Source organism: Erythranthe guttata, chromosome 14, assembly GCF_056151865.1.
Source record: "Erythranthe guttata isolate IM_541 chromosome 14, IM_541, whole genome shotgun sequence".
Taxonomy (NCBI): Eukaryota; Viridiplantae; Streptophyta; class Magnoliopsida; order Lamiales; family Phrymaceae; genus Erythranthe; species Erythranthe guttata.
This window is the reverse complement of record NC_142546.1, coordinates 23,734,577-23,753,725: the sequence shown is the minus strand read 5'-3', so window position 1 is coordinate 23,753,725 and position 19,149 is coordinate 23,734,577. Positions and strand designations below refer to the sequence as shown.

The 19,149-nt window shown below is 34.8% G+C and overlaps 3 protein-coding genes and 1 long non-coding RNA gene across 13 annotated transcripts; 2 read left to right on the top strand and 2 right to left on the bottom strand.

Annotated features, from left to right (window-relative positions):
* Positions 1–522: 522 nt before the first annotated feature.
* Positions 523–1,006, top strand: LOC105959297 (uncharacterized). Its single transcript, XR_001172930.2, has 2 exons — positions 523–654; positions 775–1,006. It is a non-coding gene; the product is annotated as an uncharacterized LOC105959297 (long non-coding RNA).
* A 2,718-nt stretch (positions 1,007–3,724) lies between these two features.
* LOC105959294 (inositol-tetrakisphosphate 1-kinase 3) lies at positions 3,725–7,741 on the top strand. Its single transcript, XM_088814505.1, has 10 exons — positions 3,725–4,337; positions 5,188–5,269; positions 5,388–5,420; positions 5,965–6,085; positions 6,250–6,342; positions 6,447–6,554; positions 6,644–6,820; positions 6,963–7,018; positions 7,114–7,198; positions 7,274–7,741. Exons 1-10 carry the CDS (start codon positions 4,135–4,137, stop codon positions 7,342–7,344), a joined length of 1,029 nt encoding a protein of 342 aa, XP_088670631.1. The 5' UTR covers positions 3,725–4,134; the 3' UTR covers positions 7,345–7,741.
* A 347-nt stretch (positions 7,742–8,088) lies between these two features.
* Positions 8,089–8,681, bottom strand: PSRP6 (plastid-specific 50S ribosomal protein 6). The gene has a single exon (XM_012983359.2). It carries the CDS (start codon positions 8,589–8,591, stop codon positions 8,256–8,258), a length of 336 nt encoding a protein of 111 aa, XP_012838813.2. The 5' UTR covers positions 8,592–8,681; the 3' UTR covers positions 8,089–8,255.
* A 423-nt stretch (positions 8,682–9,104) lies between these two features.
* Positions 9,105–17,720, bottom strand: LOC105959292 (uncharacterized). Of its 10 annotated transcripts, none has more exons than XM_088814500.1 (17): positions 17,501–17,720; positions 16,848–16,952; positions 16,040–16,127; positions 15,501–15,582; positions 14,818–14,971; positions 14,234–14,369; positions 13,731–14,016; positions 13,446–13,629; positions 12,645–12,746; positions 12,229–12,558; positions 12,068–12,151; positions 11,613–11,771; positions 11,353–11,436; positions 10,975–11,112; positions 10,090–10,202; positions 9,538–9,698; positions 9,105–9,453 (listed from the first exon to the last, which is right to left on the bottom strand). In XM_088814500.1, the coding sequence occupies exons 3-17, from the start codon at positions 16,056–16,058 to the stop codon at positions 9,269–9,271; spliced, it is 2,217 nt and encodes a 738-aa protein (XP_088670626.1). In that variant the 5' UTR covers positions 16,059–16,127; positions 16,848–16,952; positions 17,501–17,720; the 3' UTR covers positions 9,105–9,268. The 10 variants fall into 10 exon arrangements, with proteins under 10 accessions (XP_088670626.1, XP_088670623.1, XP_088670628.1 ...); XM_088814497.1 differs by having other exon boundaries at positions 13,731–14,019; positions 17,501–17,629; XM_088814502.1 differs by lacking the exon at positions 16,848–16,952 and having other exon boundaries at positions 13,731–13,869; positions 13,972–14,019; positions 17,501–17,627.
* Positions 17,721–19,149: the final 1,429 nt, after the last annotated feature.

Here is a 19,149-nt window from a genome sequence, read left to right as displayed (position 1 = left end):
GGAAAATATCAAATTCAATCATGCTGTGCAGATTTTTTGACATCTAGTAGAGAGGAAAAGCCTATCTACTGCACACCCTTGTGTCATCTTTCTCTACCTGGTTTAGGTAATTCATTGCACGATATTTATGTTATGTGCGCTTTGCTGTCTTGAACTAAATGATCAAATAAAAGTGCGGTTGACATGAAATGGAAAGTAGGTTTATTTCCGAAGTTGCCTAATTTTTGTTGTTCGTATATGTGTGTGTGTGTGTATGTATATATATATATATATGACATGAAAAGCTTTTCGAGAAGATTACAGGGACAAGGGATGAGTTGAGATCCAAGTACCAAGTGACCTACTTCAGGTTTGTTTTGATGTTTTGAGGATCAGTGGAAACTCTTTTCAGTGTGCATGTTAAATTATATCCTTCACAAATGATGCAATGGAGCAGCTCCTTTTTAGTGGAAGTAGCACAAATGACTTCGGAAATGGTGAACGAGATCTTTATTCTTACAACCTGATTATCTCCTCTTTCGTGTTTTGGCTTTTACAGATGACGGTTCAGTATGCGCAATCACCTGTAAAAACCGTGCTATTTGGGCATATTCTGTCATCAGCTAAGCGGTTTGGGCCTTGATGGGCTGAGCCCAGCTTATGAGCCATGTTTGGGTAAGCTTCCAAGATAAGAAAAATGATTGAAGTTGGTTTTAGATTTAATCGTTCTTCTAAATTTGGAAATCGAAAATTATATACTTTTTGGCCTGACTTAATCACGGACAACTTTGCTAGGGTTTGTGTTTCGTTTGAGGAGTTTGGCCTCGAACTAAGAAATTTGGCTGGGTCGAGTTTCCATATATGAATTTGGTCTGGGGTAACGCCAAATTTAATATGCATTCGTATATAATTCTTCCGATTTATTTTTCTTCTTTTTATTAACGTATTTGGATATGATTCCAATCTGTTTGCTGTATCGATTATCTTTCCAATATTATGAGGTGATAAATGGAAGGCCATGTGAAAATATCTGTGTGAAACATCATTCACAAACGCTGTCCACCCACTTGGCCGGTGCAAAAGAAACGAATAAATTAAAGAAGATATAGTAAATATTAAAGTATTTTGTATGGTTTAGAGCAAAATATGCTATTTGAAATAGTGTCCACGTGTTTCACGATTTATGTCAACCCCATGGATTTAAGTTGCCATTATTAATAAGTTGATGTTGTCATTTGACATTTCATTTTGGACATGTTAAAAAAATTGTTTGAGAAAATGACGACGACGACGAAGGTTTCAAGTAGTGGGCTATTATATCATGTTGCTTTCAGTGATATTGATTGGCCTTTCCCTAAAGTAAAGAGACTCTGTGAAAGTAGGACTGCTTTCACACTGACCTTGTCAACCTGGTGGAATGCATCGGGTTTTTTTGCGATACAGATAATCACTTACTAAGTATATCAATTGTGCGTGATTACTCGGTGTATTTCACTGGGTGTAGCATCTGTAAAATGATCTATAATTGGCCCGTGACCAACTGCTGCCAATTAGTGTTGACATATGCAAAACTCACGGGATCAATTTCACTTGTGGGGCCCACTTCAAAATTCAGCTTCTTTAGACCAATTTAGCTTTTAGCTAGGAATGCTAGTATGCAATTATTTGTTGTAGTGGGATTCTGTCCTGTTTTTTTTCTTTCTTTCTTTCTTTCTTTTTTAGGCTTTTGGTAAAGTTTTTGCAATAGAATCTAATTCCACATAGATATGTTTGGTGATGCAATGTTCCATGAAAATGAGTGTCACATGGAATTTTCCAGCATTTTTGGGGTTATAATTATGATTGATAATTTGGGTTTTTCATCTATTGAATTTCTTTTGGAACTGTCGATATAATTTGTAAGAAATTAAGACTACACCCTTGAGGGAAAGCAATTAAGAAAACCCCCTCATTTTTTTAGTAATTACAATTACATGCGTCCACTCGCGGTGTCAAATTTACATACTCAATAAAGGGTATTTTTGTAAGAAATATATAGTTGATTGTAGTTCTAATTACTCAAACAAGACAAACAAGAGAGATTTTTTTTAATTTAACATTAGTTGATGAGTGGTCGTAATCTAAACCCCTATGAGTATGAGTATTGAGTTCTCTTAAAAATATAAATTAATTGAGTGGATATTTAATTTTTAATTTATTTCCCCTCTTCAATATCGCGAGGAGCTAGAATCTGGTGAGAATCGAATATTATATTTCCTTCATATCATATCATATCAACTTGCCTTCCAAATATAACAAATGTATATATTACGCACAACATTCATTACATTCTATATAAAAAAAAAAAATACAATATATTTTTTTTATTTTTTAAATTTTATTGGAGGCCCACTCGTCCAGCTTTTTACCTGCTAATTAAGACCTTTAATCTCACCGACCAATAAATTTGAATAACGTTAGCAATTTTGTTAACACAATTAATAATTTCCAAATAAGAAAATATTATGAGAAAATAAAATTAATAGTCAGTTGACCTTGACCACAAGGGTCAGGCAATAATTGCAAATGGTTCTGTTTTGCTTAGTCAAAGACACATTTACGATTGTGAATCTTCCAAAATTTAAACCAGAGATGTAAACCAACCTCAGTAGGCATCGTGTTTAATAAGTTTGACCTAATTGGCAATTAGATCGAACTTGAATTTGAAAAAAAAAAATTTGCTCCAAACACTAAGTCATCTCTTACAAGACTATTTACACGTATTAATTAGTATAAAGCGCATTGTGAATAAATAAATCAAATATCCAGCTATATTTGAAAGATATAAAAAAAATGATATGCAAAAGATATATACTTAGATCAATGCATGTCATATATACCACGTAGACAATCAATTAATCGTATTAAATTAATTTGATTACATTAATATACACTTGTGTGATGACTCACTGTCATGGAGTATGTATGTCTTTGCCATGACATGCAACACATCATCACATATCCTTATCACATTGGATATTCACTTATCTTAATTCTAGGTCATGTTTTTTTATTAGTTTTTTTTTGTTTTCACAATTTTTTTTAATTAGTTATATATATATATATTTAATTTAATATATGTCGTGGTTAGAAGACGAATGCCACTTGTGATATGGATGGCTCGTGATGAATCAATGGACCCCAAAATAGTACTAAACCACTACAATTTCATATTTCTTTTATTATTATTATTATTATTATTATTATTATTATTATTATTATTATTATTATAATATTCATATACAGAGCCAAATAAATAAAATATCTAAGTGATGTATGCATACGCTACAAAATTTAAATGAAAATATTTAATTTCCTAAATAGCACAAAATACCAAATAAAATAATAATAAGTTGTGAGGTCTTGATATATTCGGCGTCAAAACAATTACGTAGATTTATTCCTTTTTTAATGCAATTACATCAAAATAATGAGAGTACCATGAATTAATAAATACAAATTCAATCACTAAAGATGTGTGTGACGAATTAATTATTGATAATAATAATAATAATAAAATAATTGTTAGTAAAAAATGGCAAGTGGTTCCAAAACCTCAGCTGCTTAACATAGACTCCAGCGGTCCAGCCTCCATGAACTCCGGTGTGTGTATATATATATATATATATATATATATACATACACGGTGCTATACGTATAATTCATGTGTGTGTATATAACGTCCTTGGTTCCACGCGTTACACTTATGCTTTTATGATACCTAGACCTAGTATTTAAATCTCCAGCTAATCTCTATTTTTTCTCTCTCTATTTTTCTCTCTCTCCTCTTCTATATATATATATCGCATGCACAATATATATATTTGTTTCTTTCTCTCTCTACAATTTCTCGCTCTAATTCCAGCCGTATTCTCCTCAAAAAAAGAGAGAAAAAATCCGAACCGACGCTGCGTTTTGGACCAAATTCGTGAAATTCTTTCCGTAGAGTGAACGGAAATTAGCGGAATTTAGGAATTAAAGCAGGAAAGTTTTGCTTTGTTGATTAAAGGTGACTGAATTTGCCTTCTGAAAGTGTTTGAACAAGGGTTAACACACATATATATACACACACATATATATACATACATAGGTAGGAATAAGATTTGAGGGAAGAGGATGATAGGAGAAATAGCGTATAGAAAAGAGGAAGAGAAGGAAGAGGAGGTGGAAGAGAAAATGATGTCGGCGCAGAGGAAATACACGGCGGCGATGGTGGGCGGTGGGTTTCCGCCGGCGATGAAAGTGGTGGTGGTTGGATATGCTCTTACTTCTAAGAAGATCAAGAGCTTTTTGCAGCCCAAATTTGAACGCCTAGCTAGGTATTTAATTTTTTTAATTTTACTTTCATATTTTCATGCTAATTATCACAAATCTGGGATTGGATCAAACAAAATTATGATGGTTGGGTGATTCTCAAACCGAATTTGGGGGTTTAGGTATATATGAGTATGAATTTCTCTGTTTTTTGCTGGATCCATGAGTCGTGATTTTTTCAGATGAAAAGTGTTTATTTATTTTTTATTTTTTTTAGTATTTCATTATTTTTCTATTTTGTAGACAACTGGTACAAGAGGGGGGGAGTTGTATATTAGTAGTGAGGGAATACAATTTCTTGAGATTTGCAATTTAAAAAAAAAAAAATTATGAATATTCTCCTGGGAATATGCTTTATGTGGTGTGGCCAACACAAGAACAGAACAGTTCGTATGTGACAAACTTCACAAATATTTTAGTGGTTTAAAACGATGTGTAACAAAGAAATTTCAGCAGTTAATTTATGTGTTCCTTGTCACTTTCAATCGTGTCTTTTAGGGCTCAGTGTACTTGTTTACGTCTTTGTTTTGATTATTTAATTTAGGTGAGAGTTGAGTTTATCACTGTTGAATCCGTCTTGACAATTCTGACTATCAAATTTTTGAGATGTAAATAGTTTCCGATTGTTAATTCAACTATTTTTGGTCTGCGTTTGTGCCAAAGGATTTCTACAGGTCGTTTGACCTTCGCTTTCGGCATGTTTTGACCTGAATTGGTCTTCAAAGGGGAGATAGATACACTGTAATATAATTATTCTTATTCCCATAGAATATTCCTAGCTTTAACGACTGTTTAGACTTTTGCAGTCGAGCCGTTACTTAGCAATCGTCGGTTGCTAATATTATGTATTTGCAGGAATAAGGGAATTTTGTTTGTTGCTATTGATCAAAGCAGACCCCTTTCAGATCAAGGTCCTTTCGACATTGTGTTACACAAGGTGAATTGCTTTAAAGTTTTCTACCCTTTCTTCGTTTCTATTGGTTTTTGGTTACCCTGAAATATATAACTGCCCGCACTGCACTAATGTATTTTTTATTTTTTCGTCTTTGTTGCAGTTATCTGGAAAGGAATGGCGAAGAGTACTTGAGGTTAGTTAGTTTTAATTTCTGCATTTATATTAATGACTGTCAGTGACTTCAAATTTCTGAGGGCATTGTATATTTTGTATTTTTTCTTCATGGTACCTTTTGATTTGGTTACTGGTTATTGGGCTCTTTAGCGCCTGCTATGCTAATTTTATAGTTTTGGCTTGTGGAAAATGATTTGTTGTTAGAAACTTTAAAAAAAATGTAAAACACGAGGCTTGAAGATGTATTGAGATTGTGTGAAAACACGAGATTGCAATTAGCTAGTGTGTGTTAATGAGTGTTGATGTTTCAATTCTGAAATGACATCTATTATGCTCAGTATATCTGTTTGAGAATTGAAAATTCGAAGAAATTTATATACTCAACATTCAATATATCTTGAGATTCCGAGACATTTTATAAATTTTCAGAATAGTTTTTTCCATGTACATAATTTTTACATAATATTGGCTTTTGTGTGTTAGTGGATTTGAGATTGATTTATGAACATGTACACGTTATTCTATGCCCTCTCATATTATTTATTTTTTTACATCTATTGAAGGATTACCGGAATGCGCACCCCGAGGTCACAGTTCTTGATCCTCCCGATGCCATACAACAAGTGTACAATCGGCAGTCTATGCTTCAAGACGTTGCCGATCTTAATCTGTCAGACCCCTATGGTAATTTTGCTTGGATAGCCCCTTAAATTGATATATGGTCTTTTTTTAATCTTTTTTTATTCTCTTGGTTGAGGTTTATCTGTCAGAAATATGATGAACCTGGTTGAGAATCCTTTAATACGAGCTTTAAAGAACTGATGGTTTATCATATATCTGGTTTGCAGGAACAGTTGGTGTCCCAAAACAGTTGGTTATCGAGAAAGATCCATCGTCGATTCATCGTGCAGTGAACAAAGCTGGGCTTAGGTTACCTCTAGGTATGAACGAAGGAAAATTTCAATTGTTCTTTCATCCGATGATTTCGTGTTTCTTGAATGTTATAACCTGATTCAGGCATTATTGTTTGTATTATATACTTTAGTGGCAAAGCCTTTGGTTGCAAAGTCACATGAGCTGTCTCTCGCCTATGACGAGTTCTCCCTCCAGAAGCTGGAGCCCCCACTTGTTTTGCAGGAATTCATCAATCACGGTACTCAAACAAACACAGTCTGTGTGTTTTCTTCAGCACCTTTTTTCGGTGTGGTTTTTTTCATTAAATTTTTTTGTATTGGTGTGTAGGAGGTGTGCTCTTCAAAGTTTACATTGTCGGTGAAGCGATAAAGGTGGTGAGGCGATTCTCCTTGCCCGATGTCAGCAAACGCGAACTATCAAAGAGTGCTGGGGTTTATCGATTTCCTAGAGTGTCTTGTGCTGCTGCATCTGCTGACGAAGCACACCTCGATCCTTGTGTTGGTGGTGAGCTTATTATACTAAATCAGCACATCGATGTTTTTAATTGCAATTTGTTCTTTGAGCTTCGCTAGATTGATTTCTGTGTACTGCAAAATAATTTTCGAAAGGGATCTTATATTTTTAATTTGTTTTCTCCCACCTGCAGAGCTTCCGCCACGACCGTTACTCGAAAGACTGGCTAGGGAACTGCGGCGACGATTGGTACGCCTTTCCGTTTTCCTGAAATATTTGAAGTATGTTTCGTGTCTCTATCTAGGTTGTTTTATTGATTGTTGTATTTGATGATGTTTTAATAGGGTCTCCGTCTGTTCAACTTGGATATAATTCGTGAGCATGGAAGTCGAGACCGCTATTATGTCATAGATATTAACTATTTTCCAGGTATGCCATTGCCCTATTCATCCAATTAGTAATTAACTTTTTGTGTGTCATTAACACAATTGATAAATTTTCCAGGTTACGGGAAAATGCCAGAATATGAGCATATATTCACAGATTTCCTACTGAGCCTGGTAAAAAGCAAATAGAGAGAGGCAAAGCCCGACGAAGCTTATGATGTCACGTGAAGTGAAACTCGGCAAAACAGAAGAAAACAAACGGGCAGGATCCTGGATTGTATCACAATGCACCATTTCGCACTGGAGGCTAAAGCATAGCCCGATTCTATATGCCGTTGCAATAACTTTTTACTGTTTCGGAGGCAATTAATCGTCTGGAACAAGTCTGATTCGTGATCTTGGGAGAAAGCCCTTTTTTTTTTCCTGTTCATATTCCCTTTCTGAATATTGCTAGTTTTCATGTACGAACCGAACCTTTCTGCACAAAAACATTTTGTTGTCACTTAGTTGACTTTTGTATATACCTCCTGGTTAAACATGTACAAATCTCTCCTGCCCGACTAATTCACATTTTTTTTATCGTCCATTTTCGCTAATCCCGTTAGTCTGGATTCTCTCTCTCTCTCTCTCTCTCTCTCTCTCTCTCTCTCACACACACACACACACATGTATGGTGTGGATGATTACATATTGATAGAAAAGATTAAAACTCGAGCTTAAACAGGCGAATTTTACCGGTAAGATCTTATATGGTTTGATCCACGTTATTCCAATTTAACTTCATCAGTATAATGCCTACATTTTACAGGTGTGTGCATAGTGTAAAAAGTACTTTGAGCAGGCGTACATAATTTCCCTTTCAGTGAATTAACAGATAACCTAATAATAAATAACCTTATCCTAATTCAACTTAGCAAAATCGACTGGGATTAATTATCCTGAAAATTCAACTCCATTCTCAATCCAACAGAACCACAGTTTTTTAGAGAGTCAAAATACAGCCTTCATCTTCCAAATTAACAAAAAAAAGATTGAAATTGCGGACAAAAACAAACAATTCATCATCATAACAAGATAAAATTATGGGCAAACACTAAGAATTACTCAGGCTGGACAGGCTGCGGCGGAGCGGCGGCGGCGGCGGCGGCGGCAGTGGCATCGGAGACCAGACTCCATTCCGATGGGAGAGGGGGAAGCGGAGGGTAGTTGGTGGGAGCACGTCGTATGTCGGAGAGGCGAGTTTTACGAGGGCGGGTCTTCATGTGATGCTTAGTTCCCTTCTTCTGTGGCCTGGACGAGCACTCAATCACCAAACCTGTGCCACCATGTCCGCCGCCCACCGCTAGTCTCTGCGGCGGTGCTATTGCCTTCGTTGCGACGGCGGCGGAGGAAGGTAGAAGCACCACCCTTGAACCAAATATTGCTGATACTGACATTTTTTCTCTCTCTCTAGATTGTTTTTGAGGATAGAGCTGATAAGAGTCTGTTTTTATGGTGCCAAAGTGTCCGGTTGTGGATGGGGGAAAGTCTTTTATACTTTATTTTACAAATGATTTTCTTTCGTAAACTCTAAAATGTGTTGATTTTTGAATTTTAAACTAGGGCTCCTTTACTTATTAAAATAAAATAAAAAATAAAATTAGAATTAAATTAAGGTTAATAAAATTAGGGCTTAGACATCTTTATTTCGTATCACTCGTAGCATTTGGAGTAATTGGACTTCATTAGCCCATCAACTCATTTGGGAATAAACAGTAATCAAAATGCGAAGAATAAAGAAATAAAATCCTAATAAATGTAGTTTCAGTTTCGGTTTCGATTTCAGTTTGGTTTCGGTTAGGTTCGAGTATATACTATATATACATATATTTATATTGGCTAATAATACTTTCTGTCCTTTCGAAATCTGAGATTAAGTACTACAGTGTTTAACAATTCAATAAGTGCTATTTACCGAAAAATGATTGATTGCACTGATTACTCGCAAGAATTTCAAAACCCATCGACACCCCTAATAAGAAGCCGAAATACGAATACCCGTTGCCATATACAATTTCAAAGTTGGGTAAAAACTATTAGTTAGGCTAGGTTAGACGAACTTGTACGGGTAGTGTCAACTCTTCTTACAGCTCCTAGGAAGACGGGACCTTACGCGCATGAAGGCCAACAATTCATCATCATCTTCTTCGGTTTCATTTGATTTCTCATCATAACAGCTCCTCGTTGCACGGGTTCTTTGCCTCTTCGATAACCGAACATCATCTTCATCCGGTTCACTTAACTTTCCGTCACAAATTTCTACAGTTAAACCAAATTAATTTATGTTAAGAATGTAAATATAAATACATATACATGAATATAGACATATGTAACAAGACGAACCTTCGGATTGACTAGTTGCTTTTTCAGGAAGACTATTTCTTGATTCGGATGGTTCTTTGATGCTGTAACCGTTACGCTTGGTCGATATTGTGATCAGTCCACTTCCGACCTCTTCCTCAGGAATTTCGCATCTTCCATTGAAGGGCTTCATAAAACAGAACCTAAAACCAAAACACCAACTCTAATGGAAACCAGAAATTGAGATGCTGTATCTATTGTAATTGCCAATAGAGAGATGTATGTTTTCAAATCGTTGATTATCTGTTTTTGAGATATATAAATATACATTCCAATTACTGAAACAAAGATAAGGGTTACGTATCGAAAATATAGTCGTCTTTGAAGAATAAATGAAATGACAAGAAGGGAAAATTCAGTTGTGCTACTTGCATAAAAATCTCAATCATGAGCTGCTAAGCTATAAAAATCTCAATCATAAACTTGCATTATAGATACTAACTACGATATAAAACTCAATGACACTAAAGACATCAATTTATTAGTATGTATAATAGGAGTATATAAAATAGGATAAGGAAAAAGATAGATTACCATTCTAGAGGTAACGTCTTGCTGTCAAAGTCTGAGATTAACATCCTCCACTTTCTGCATTTGTCGCACTGCACCCACTCATGATCAGGTTTATATTGGGCATTACCCTTTCTCTGCATAAGAGACAGAATTCATGTCATCTGAGAATATTACTTTGAAATAGCAAATATAGATTAGACTGAAAAGGGTCTTTTATAATATACACCCAAAAAATGATTCACTATTCGCGGATTCAAACTGTACGGAGTTATAGTTACGTGTTAAGGTATATGTAAAGCTAGGTATTGCATCTTTTCCAGTTTTCCTCCGTCAAAATATCACTATCGCTCCACAAATAGACGTTGGCACTAGTGACTAGCCAAAGTAATGTCTAAACACAATGCTTTAAATCATCAAGAGTATAATTGTAAAGCATTCATCCATGGTAGGGCGTACTTGCATCACTCGAGGACCATCAGCATAAATGTCAACAGAAAATATGTGACTTGCATTTTATCATTCGGTACATTTTATTAGACATGTTCACGAGTTTGTGAACCGCATTTCAAGAAAGATATACTCTGCCTCAACAATTGCGGAGGGTAGTCTGAACTTCTTGAGGAAAAAACCTCTTTATCTTAATCATATCTTGCCACAGCGACAACTTTCTTTAGAAAGATCAGTAATCAGTCAGTTACATTTATTATTAAAAATTACTTGTTGATATCCTAAAAGGAACAGCAAGCTTGGATAAATAAAGTACCATATAAAGGTAAGGAAATATATAAGTAATGCTTAAATTAGAGAGGTAATTTTTTCAGCCCATAAGTAGACCAAGACGAAATAATTGTGTTGGAGAATACTCAACACCAATACAATGATTATATAGGGAGTGAAAAGGAATACCACTTGAATCTTATCAACATATTTGTCGAGATATTCATCCACCTTTTTACCCAGCCAATTCTCCAGTTCAGCATAGGCTTCGCAGTCCTGAAACCCTTGCTTGTTATTGTGTACCCAAACCTGACCATTGCTATCATCCTATCATAAGAGCAGAATAGAGACAAGGGTGCAGTAGAATCAGACCGTGTTTATTCATATATGGTGCAACAGGATTACCATGAGAGCCAAAAGTAAGAGTCTACTCATTCTAGCATTATAAGATGGATCTTCATTTCATGAAGACATTATATTTTTTGCAGGCCTTTTGTATCATATCATCACAAATTTGAATGAAAATGAATGAGTGAAAAGGTCAGCTCTTAGTTTCAGCAAGTTTACCATTAAAGGAGTAACATCAATCACGCCAATGATGCCACGCCCGCAATCCCCATTATGGATTATGCTTCCAACTCTCTTGTATGCCTGTAATGAAGTAAAAAAAAGAACGTATAAGGAGACAAAACTATAGGAACTTCCACCAGGACAATCAAACACTGGATGTGATTATACACAGCAGCAGCAACGTATATTTTGTAGTCAATACGTTGCTTTTCTTTGTATCATGCTTGTGCAGAAAAGCAATAAAAATGAATCGTCACCTCAATCAGACGCCCGTGCCAATATAAAAATATGCCACAATTTGCTTGCTCCCATTCCAATTGAGAGCGGCCAAGAGTAAGTTGAATTGATTTTCCCAAGACTTTACCATTTTCAACAACTGTCTTGTTCAAAGATTTTGCTAGGGGTCGACTTTTAACCTATAAGAATTTTGCATCAACAATGAATTTCAATCTTTAAGAGACTGCAAAGGAATGAAGAGGTAGATGTGAGGCCTAATCCATTTAAATAAGAGTGCTGAAGAGCCCAAGAGTCAGATGTATGCCTTTCTTTTATTGATTAATGATTACATACTTTGAACTACCAAGACATGTCTACTAGAGGAAAAGGATCTAGGGAAATATGGAGATAAATGGATAGTCTCAATGATACACCTTCATAAGACTTACACACACACACACACACACACACACACACACACTTATCTATATATTACCAAAGCTCCTTGTACATAGATCTTCATCCGTGGATCAAGGAAGATAACCTCCAAATATGATTTAAGAGAATAGTCCAAAGGCACCTGGATTTCAAAGAAAGAGCAACTTAGTATGTGTATGAACAACTCGTATGAAATGCTATCAGAAGTAGAAAAAGTACCGTCTGAGACATTTGTCCTGGACGAGATCTTATCCTTTTCGAACGTATGAATATTCCGCCGTGGTGAAAGGAACTCCCGCCAGCCATCCCAGCTTCCCATTGCAAGCTATAAGCTGATCCCCATTCATCTAAATTCCATATGTAAATTTGTGTTCCAGTGCCATTTTCTTTGAATATGCCTGTTTTTTCACCTATAAGGTATTTATCAAATGGAGAGAATCTTTTAATGGTTTTCAAGTTGTACTTTGCAGAATCCTCGTTGTGGACACTTGTATCCACTTCCATATACTGCCCAATTCTTCGGTAACTCACAATGGGGATCTCCAAATTCTGCAGTAGATAATACTATTTTAATTAACAACATGCCATTTTTTAGATTAAATTGCATAGAGCCCTGATTGGTAGTTGTTACATACATCTTTTCCTTCATTCAGTGACTGTGATAGAAATGCAATCGATCTGGAATTAGCAGTCTGCGTTAGAACCAAAGCATCCTTACCTAGTCGCATCGCCCCAGTCTGAAAAAACAATATCCAAGGTCAAAAGATTTCTCTTGTTAATAATAGCTTCTCACAGTTTGAGTCGCACACTTACATCAGATACCAAAACTTGCAACAACTTTATAATGCATAATTCAAAATATGTATCTGTGCACGAATATTTATTTATATGTACATGCACATATTAAAATCACTTAGATGATTAAATCATTTTCCAATATTTTAACACACAAATATATAGTATAGAAAATGTTTATTCATAATTAGTCAATAAATAGTTGATCTAAAAACTAATTTTTGAATCGTCAAGCAAAATCACAAAAAATGTATATAGCACACGATTTTCGCCAAAAATCATTTGCATGTTCAAATCATTTTTTAATATTTTATAATACACAAATATATAGTATAGAAGGCGTTTATTCATACTAGTCAACAAATAGTTCATCTCAAATTGTTTCACTAATTTTCTAATAGACAAGTAAAATCACAAAAAATGTATACTATAACACACGATTTTAGTTGTACACCACTAGTATGTTCAAATCAATTTCTAGTATTTTTTTAATACAAGTACAGAAGTTGTTTGTTAAAAAATAGTCAAAAAGTTGTTCATCTAAAAATTGTTTCACTAATTTTTGAGTCATCAAGAAAAATAACAAAACTTGTAGGGGTATCAACTCAAGCACTAAAGAAACAAGATGGAATAGAAAGTACCTTAAATCCAATTCCATATCTTCCTATATGATCAGGATCATCAGCTTCCGATTGCGCATGGCCAAATGATATCATTCTGTAGATATCTGTGTGGCTCATTCCACGACCATCATCTATTACTGACAACATAGGAATATCTTTGCCAGAAATCTTGGAATAAATCATACTAATAGCCACTTCCAATCTACCAAAAAGGCAAAAGACAACAATCAGATGTCATTGTTGTTCACCAAGGCAGGTTCAGAAACACGCAATCAACAAAATAAAAGGACCATGTAAACCTACTTAGTTGCTTTGGCATCTCTTGAATTGTCAACAAGCTCGGCAATTGCACCAAATATCCAGCAGGAATGTGCTTGACCAAGGGTTTTGAGATAGCTTGGATGTGCTACCACAAAATTTCTATCGGAGGATCTGTTTTGTTCTTTAGGTTTCAAATCACAAGAGTAACCTCCATTTACTTCTGGATATCGTTGCTCAGGAGAAATTCTATCAATGAGGTCAGAATTTGACATAGCAGCCTCACCAGCAATAATTTTGGGTGGAGATGATGTTTCAAAAGCAACAATTTCTGCTGAAGGGAAAAGAGAAGAATGTCAGGCTACAATACTAATAGTTGGTTGTGATGCTTCTTCTATAGTTCTACAGAAATTGGGAAAGAATTCTTGCCAAACTAGGAACTCGTTTCTAAAAACGATTAAACACAATCTTGCCGTAATATAATGTAAACATTAGGAAGATAATATAGGCCATGCATGCTGTGGGTAGGGATAAATAATAAAACATACCCAATGCATCACACTTTTGACTAGGAGACAAGTTTGGCACTTTCTCTTTGTATAGAACAGTTGCGAATCCACGTTTTGAATCTTTGCTGCAAGGAAGTATGTACACTTCATGCAATCCCAGCTTTGATACAGCAGCCTTCAGGAATTGAATGCATTAGAGATATCAGAACATACTATTTTATTTTTTAACATGATTACATCCACCAAGAATATACAGAAGGAACACAAAAGGAGATTTTATACTCTGCGCAAAGACATTGGAAAAACACATTTGCTTGAAACAATTCGAAATAAGAGAGAACATAACAAGCTATTTGCTAATCGTTTTTAAATTTTATGTCTACATTCTCGCCGTAATCAATCCACAACCAAGTTTCATTTTATTTGGCAAATAGCTGGAGATTATAGTTAGTGAGCTATTTAGGCTTCTCCATCGGCACAAAAAACTTCTCGGCTCACCACCCACCCCACCCCCAAGAAATTAAAGTGAGAAAAGCATAATAGTTAAATTCATTAACGTCAGCTTTAATGACGCATTGCCCTTTTCTTTAGGTAAAAGGAATTATGGAACACTATGATCTTACCCTTTCATACTTCTGCAGGAATTCTAGGAAAGATCCCCACTCTTTTTCCTGATGATGATCTTCACAAGCCGGGATTAGAGAACAACAAAGCAATGAAGATTGACAGTCAATCTTCTCTTTTCGGACAATGGAAGTTATGGCCCAAACTGCAGGCCTGTCGTGTTTTTTCATAAAAAGCTTGAACATTTTATATGTAAAAGAATATATTTTGGTCTCAAAAGAGTACACTGATATGACAGGAAAGTAAAAGGAGTTTCAGAAAATAATATGGAAATGTTAAAATATCATAATACAATTTGCAGCTTTACACTAATATCCAGTGAACACTGAACAGTATAGTGATTTAACCGCTGTTAGGAGAAACTAATGGCAATGACTAGCACATTTACAGCCTTACAGGCAATGCAAATGATTCTCCATGTCACAAACCGTTGTTCAGCTATTTCACAAGTCAGATTATGAACTGAAGCAAAGACATCCGCGGTACCAGGTTTTCAGGTTCTGGAATTGCGTTTTTCGGTTACATTATCATCACATACTCCAATGCAAATAAAATCATCACATAAAAACGGAAGAGAACATTGAATATAGCAGCAATACAGATGTTCTTTTGTCACAAAAAAATCAACATTTTAAAAATTTAAGGACAAATCAGCAAATTTAGTGGCTGGAAAACAACGTACATTTGCGTGGGTGGACCAACACATGCTACGCGGCTTATAATTTTCTGATCTTTAGTAAGTTTAATAAGAAGTCGAGAAGAACCTGCAAAACTTTGCATAAAGAAGCTAAAGACAAATATAATACTCAAGCTAAGTATTTGTACAAATCCATCAACATGTAAAGCATGGACCTACGGACAGGCAATGAAATGGAAGTTAGACAAAGTTACTCCGCATGGCAGATGAGGAATCAGACTACTTGAAGCATTTATTATTTCCACAAAAAAGATGATCATCGGTATACACAACTATCATCAACCATCAAAGAGAATCTAAATAATTCCATACAATAGAAAAAATAACAGGTAGTTTGTTACCTATTCTTAACTTCTCTAGTGGCTTAGTATATGTAATGTAGTGAGCATGTGTTGTGTGGTCTGGAGTTTTTTTGCGCTTGTTTTATGTTTTTATCAATACTATATTAAAGATACATGGTCAACTAAACTATATTCTTTTTCACGCAAGATTCAACAACTCAGAGAAAAAACTGCGACACTCACCTTCTTTTGATGGCTCCATTTTCAAGACACAATCTCCTGTTAAAAACTCTGCCAGACCATGCGATTACGTGGAAAAGAACCTAGGCTCCTACATTTCAAATATTCAGAAAAATGAATAAATAATAAGTTATTTTTCTAATACGTATGAAATAAAAGGGACACTTTTAATTGACGCGCATGTCTTCACTAAACATTCACAGGTAAGTCAAAATAGATGATTATAGGAAAAGCAAGAAGTTATATTTTACACCCAGACAAATTACACTTGAAATTTCAGTTTTATCTGAACCTCACTCAGCAAAACGTCTAAGCTCCCAAGAATTCAAATCGTGTGTATATTCCTTCACTAAATGAGAAACCGATGTCATGAGAGGACAGAGAAATGGTAACTGTGACAGTTGTGTGTTCGGGGTAGTGTATAAACATTGACTCCTAAATGCTTCACGAAGCTTATACATCATGCTAGAAATCGTGAAATAGCCAGACCTAAACAAGTCAAAGTGAACTAGACTTCAGCAATAACAGTAATAACAGTGTTCTTCCCGTTCCACTCATATGTATGTAACAAATGCATTGAATGCAATGCTGTGATGGAAGCTAAAGAAAAACTAATTGAGGGAAGCATAAATAAAATTGAACTTTTCTCCAAATCTGCACCATGAAGACCTTCAATTGATTTCCATGAGAGTCAAGAGGCCAGTAAATAAATCCATCAAAAATATTCAAAATCTTCGAGAACATAAGATAGATAAACAGTTTACCACAACTGGAACAGAAAATAGAAAAATAACACAACCATCTTACTCACCATTAAAACAAAACACCCGTGGCGCAACTCAACCGCCAACATACGGGAAAATGAAAATTACATACTGAGAAGAAAGATGCTCGTAAAATCAATCGACACAAATGCCTAACAGAGAGCAAACAAAATCTAAAATTAGAATTAAAAGTACTACTATGGCGCCGGACAAACAAAAACCCTAGGGTTTACGATTTCATGCAACCAAACGGTAAGAACAACAAAACTAAATAACAAATCGAAAATAAAGCGATCTTCCACACACGAAAATCCAAAAAAAAAATCGAGACGGACAAACAACAGTTGTCTGATCATTTAGCCCGGCGCAAATAAATTAGCGAAAAATTGATAATGGTAACCAAAACACGTGAAAAAAAGCTGCGATAGCGCGAGTAATGCATATTTCCTCCTAAAATCAAAGAAACCCCAGCGAAATCAAAAGGCAACTACAGATATGTTCATACTCCACTTTCAAAATCGCGCAAAATCGCAAATAAAATGCAGAGGGGAAAAAAAAAAGAACAGAGCAGAGGAGTACACAGACGTACAAACAAGCCAACTGGAAAAAAATTGAAAGATCATGAATTTCTCTCTATATGTGTAGCGCGTCTACTGGGTGTATTGTGTGCTGTGTGAGAAATGTGTGAGTTTGTGTTTACCTGCGAAGAATTCTGAACGTGGGATAGTGCGAGAAAGCAGAAACACCAAAAATGGTCGTGTCGTCTTCCACGCCGAGTCTGAGTCGCAGAGAATTCAGAACATAAGCGGCAAAAGTAGGACAGTTTTGCCCCTACATGTATACAAATATATCGCCAATACCATGACTTGTATTCTTGTTTTTTCCCCTTCTCTTGCTTATTAGGTAAAAAACCGTACCAAATCATACAGAAATTGTGGTACCAAGTATCAAATCGAATCAAATATTTATTTTAAGATAAACACATAATTATACTATGGTATTAGGATTTGGGGTCTAAATAAATGGAGGCTCGTGAACTGAGCTAGTTCGACAAAAGCTCGAGGTTGAGCTCGCGAGCCAGCTCCTGAGTTTTTTTTTTTTTTTATTGATTTATTATTTAAATTTTATTTTAAATATAATTAGTATAAAATTAAATAATAAATTCATAAAAATAATTTGATGAAAATAATTTGTAATAATGAATTTTAATAATATTAATAAAAAATAAATAAATAATACAAGATGGACTCAGGCTCGAGCCCGAACTCGACAAGCTTTGCTCGCTCAAGCTGGATCCCAAATAAGAAACTCGAAGAGTTTGAGCTCGTCAAAATGAATTCGAGTTTGACTCGTATACACCCCTGAGTAGTATGTATCGGATTATCAAAATTTTGAAATCAATAAAAGAAGAAAATAACATAATCGAACAATTGGTTCGCTATCCGATGGGAATCGAATTTCCATTTAAAAAAAAATAGTGAAGGTTCAAAAAGGAACTTGATACGAGTCTAGTAAAATCATTTATGTAAAGATTAAATTTGGTGAAAAAACAATTACTTAAATGTCAAAGTATTTTATAGTAGCAAAAAAAATTATTTATTTATTCAAAAGCTTTGACCAATTAAGTAGTTTGATGTGACTAGTTACTTATAAAGGACCTTTGCGTAGTTAATTTTTTCAATTGTGGCTCTTCTTTTTGTTTTCTTTTGTAATAACATGTTAATTAAAAATAAAATAAAAATACTGAAAATGCATTATTATGCCTAAAGTTGGAATGAAGACTTTATTACGGGTCTGTGACTATGCAGGGTGTGTAAAAGCAATTTATTATTCAAATGGAATTAATTTTCAAACATGGAAATGAGTAAGAGTAGTTAATTAGTTGCGTTCAACAATAAATACTTGCTATAAATTGCAAGAGATTGTAAAGTTTGATTGATCTTGTTATATTATTCGACTAAAGTAATTACACTAGAACCTCGATAAATTAATAATTTCGATTAAATAATAGTTTCTCTCAGTCCCAACTCTGTAAAAACGTGTTAAATTATTAACGCGATAATTTAATAATCCGCTAAATTAATTGAATTTCACTAGTTCCGCTTGTATTAATTTATAGAGGTTTCAAATGTATTATGTGAATATAAATAAATTCGAGGCTCGTAATTTATTATTGACCCGCAAAATAGTTGAGCTTATTGGGCAGGAACGAAATATCTTATTGGGCTTTGGAATATTTTTTGTGGCCCATTATGAAATTGACAATATGTAAGAATTAATAATGAGTGAGACCAATAAGAATATGATGATCCAAATAAGTAGGCCACACGATCCAATAAAAAAATGTAG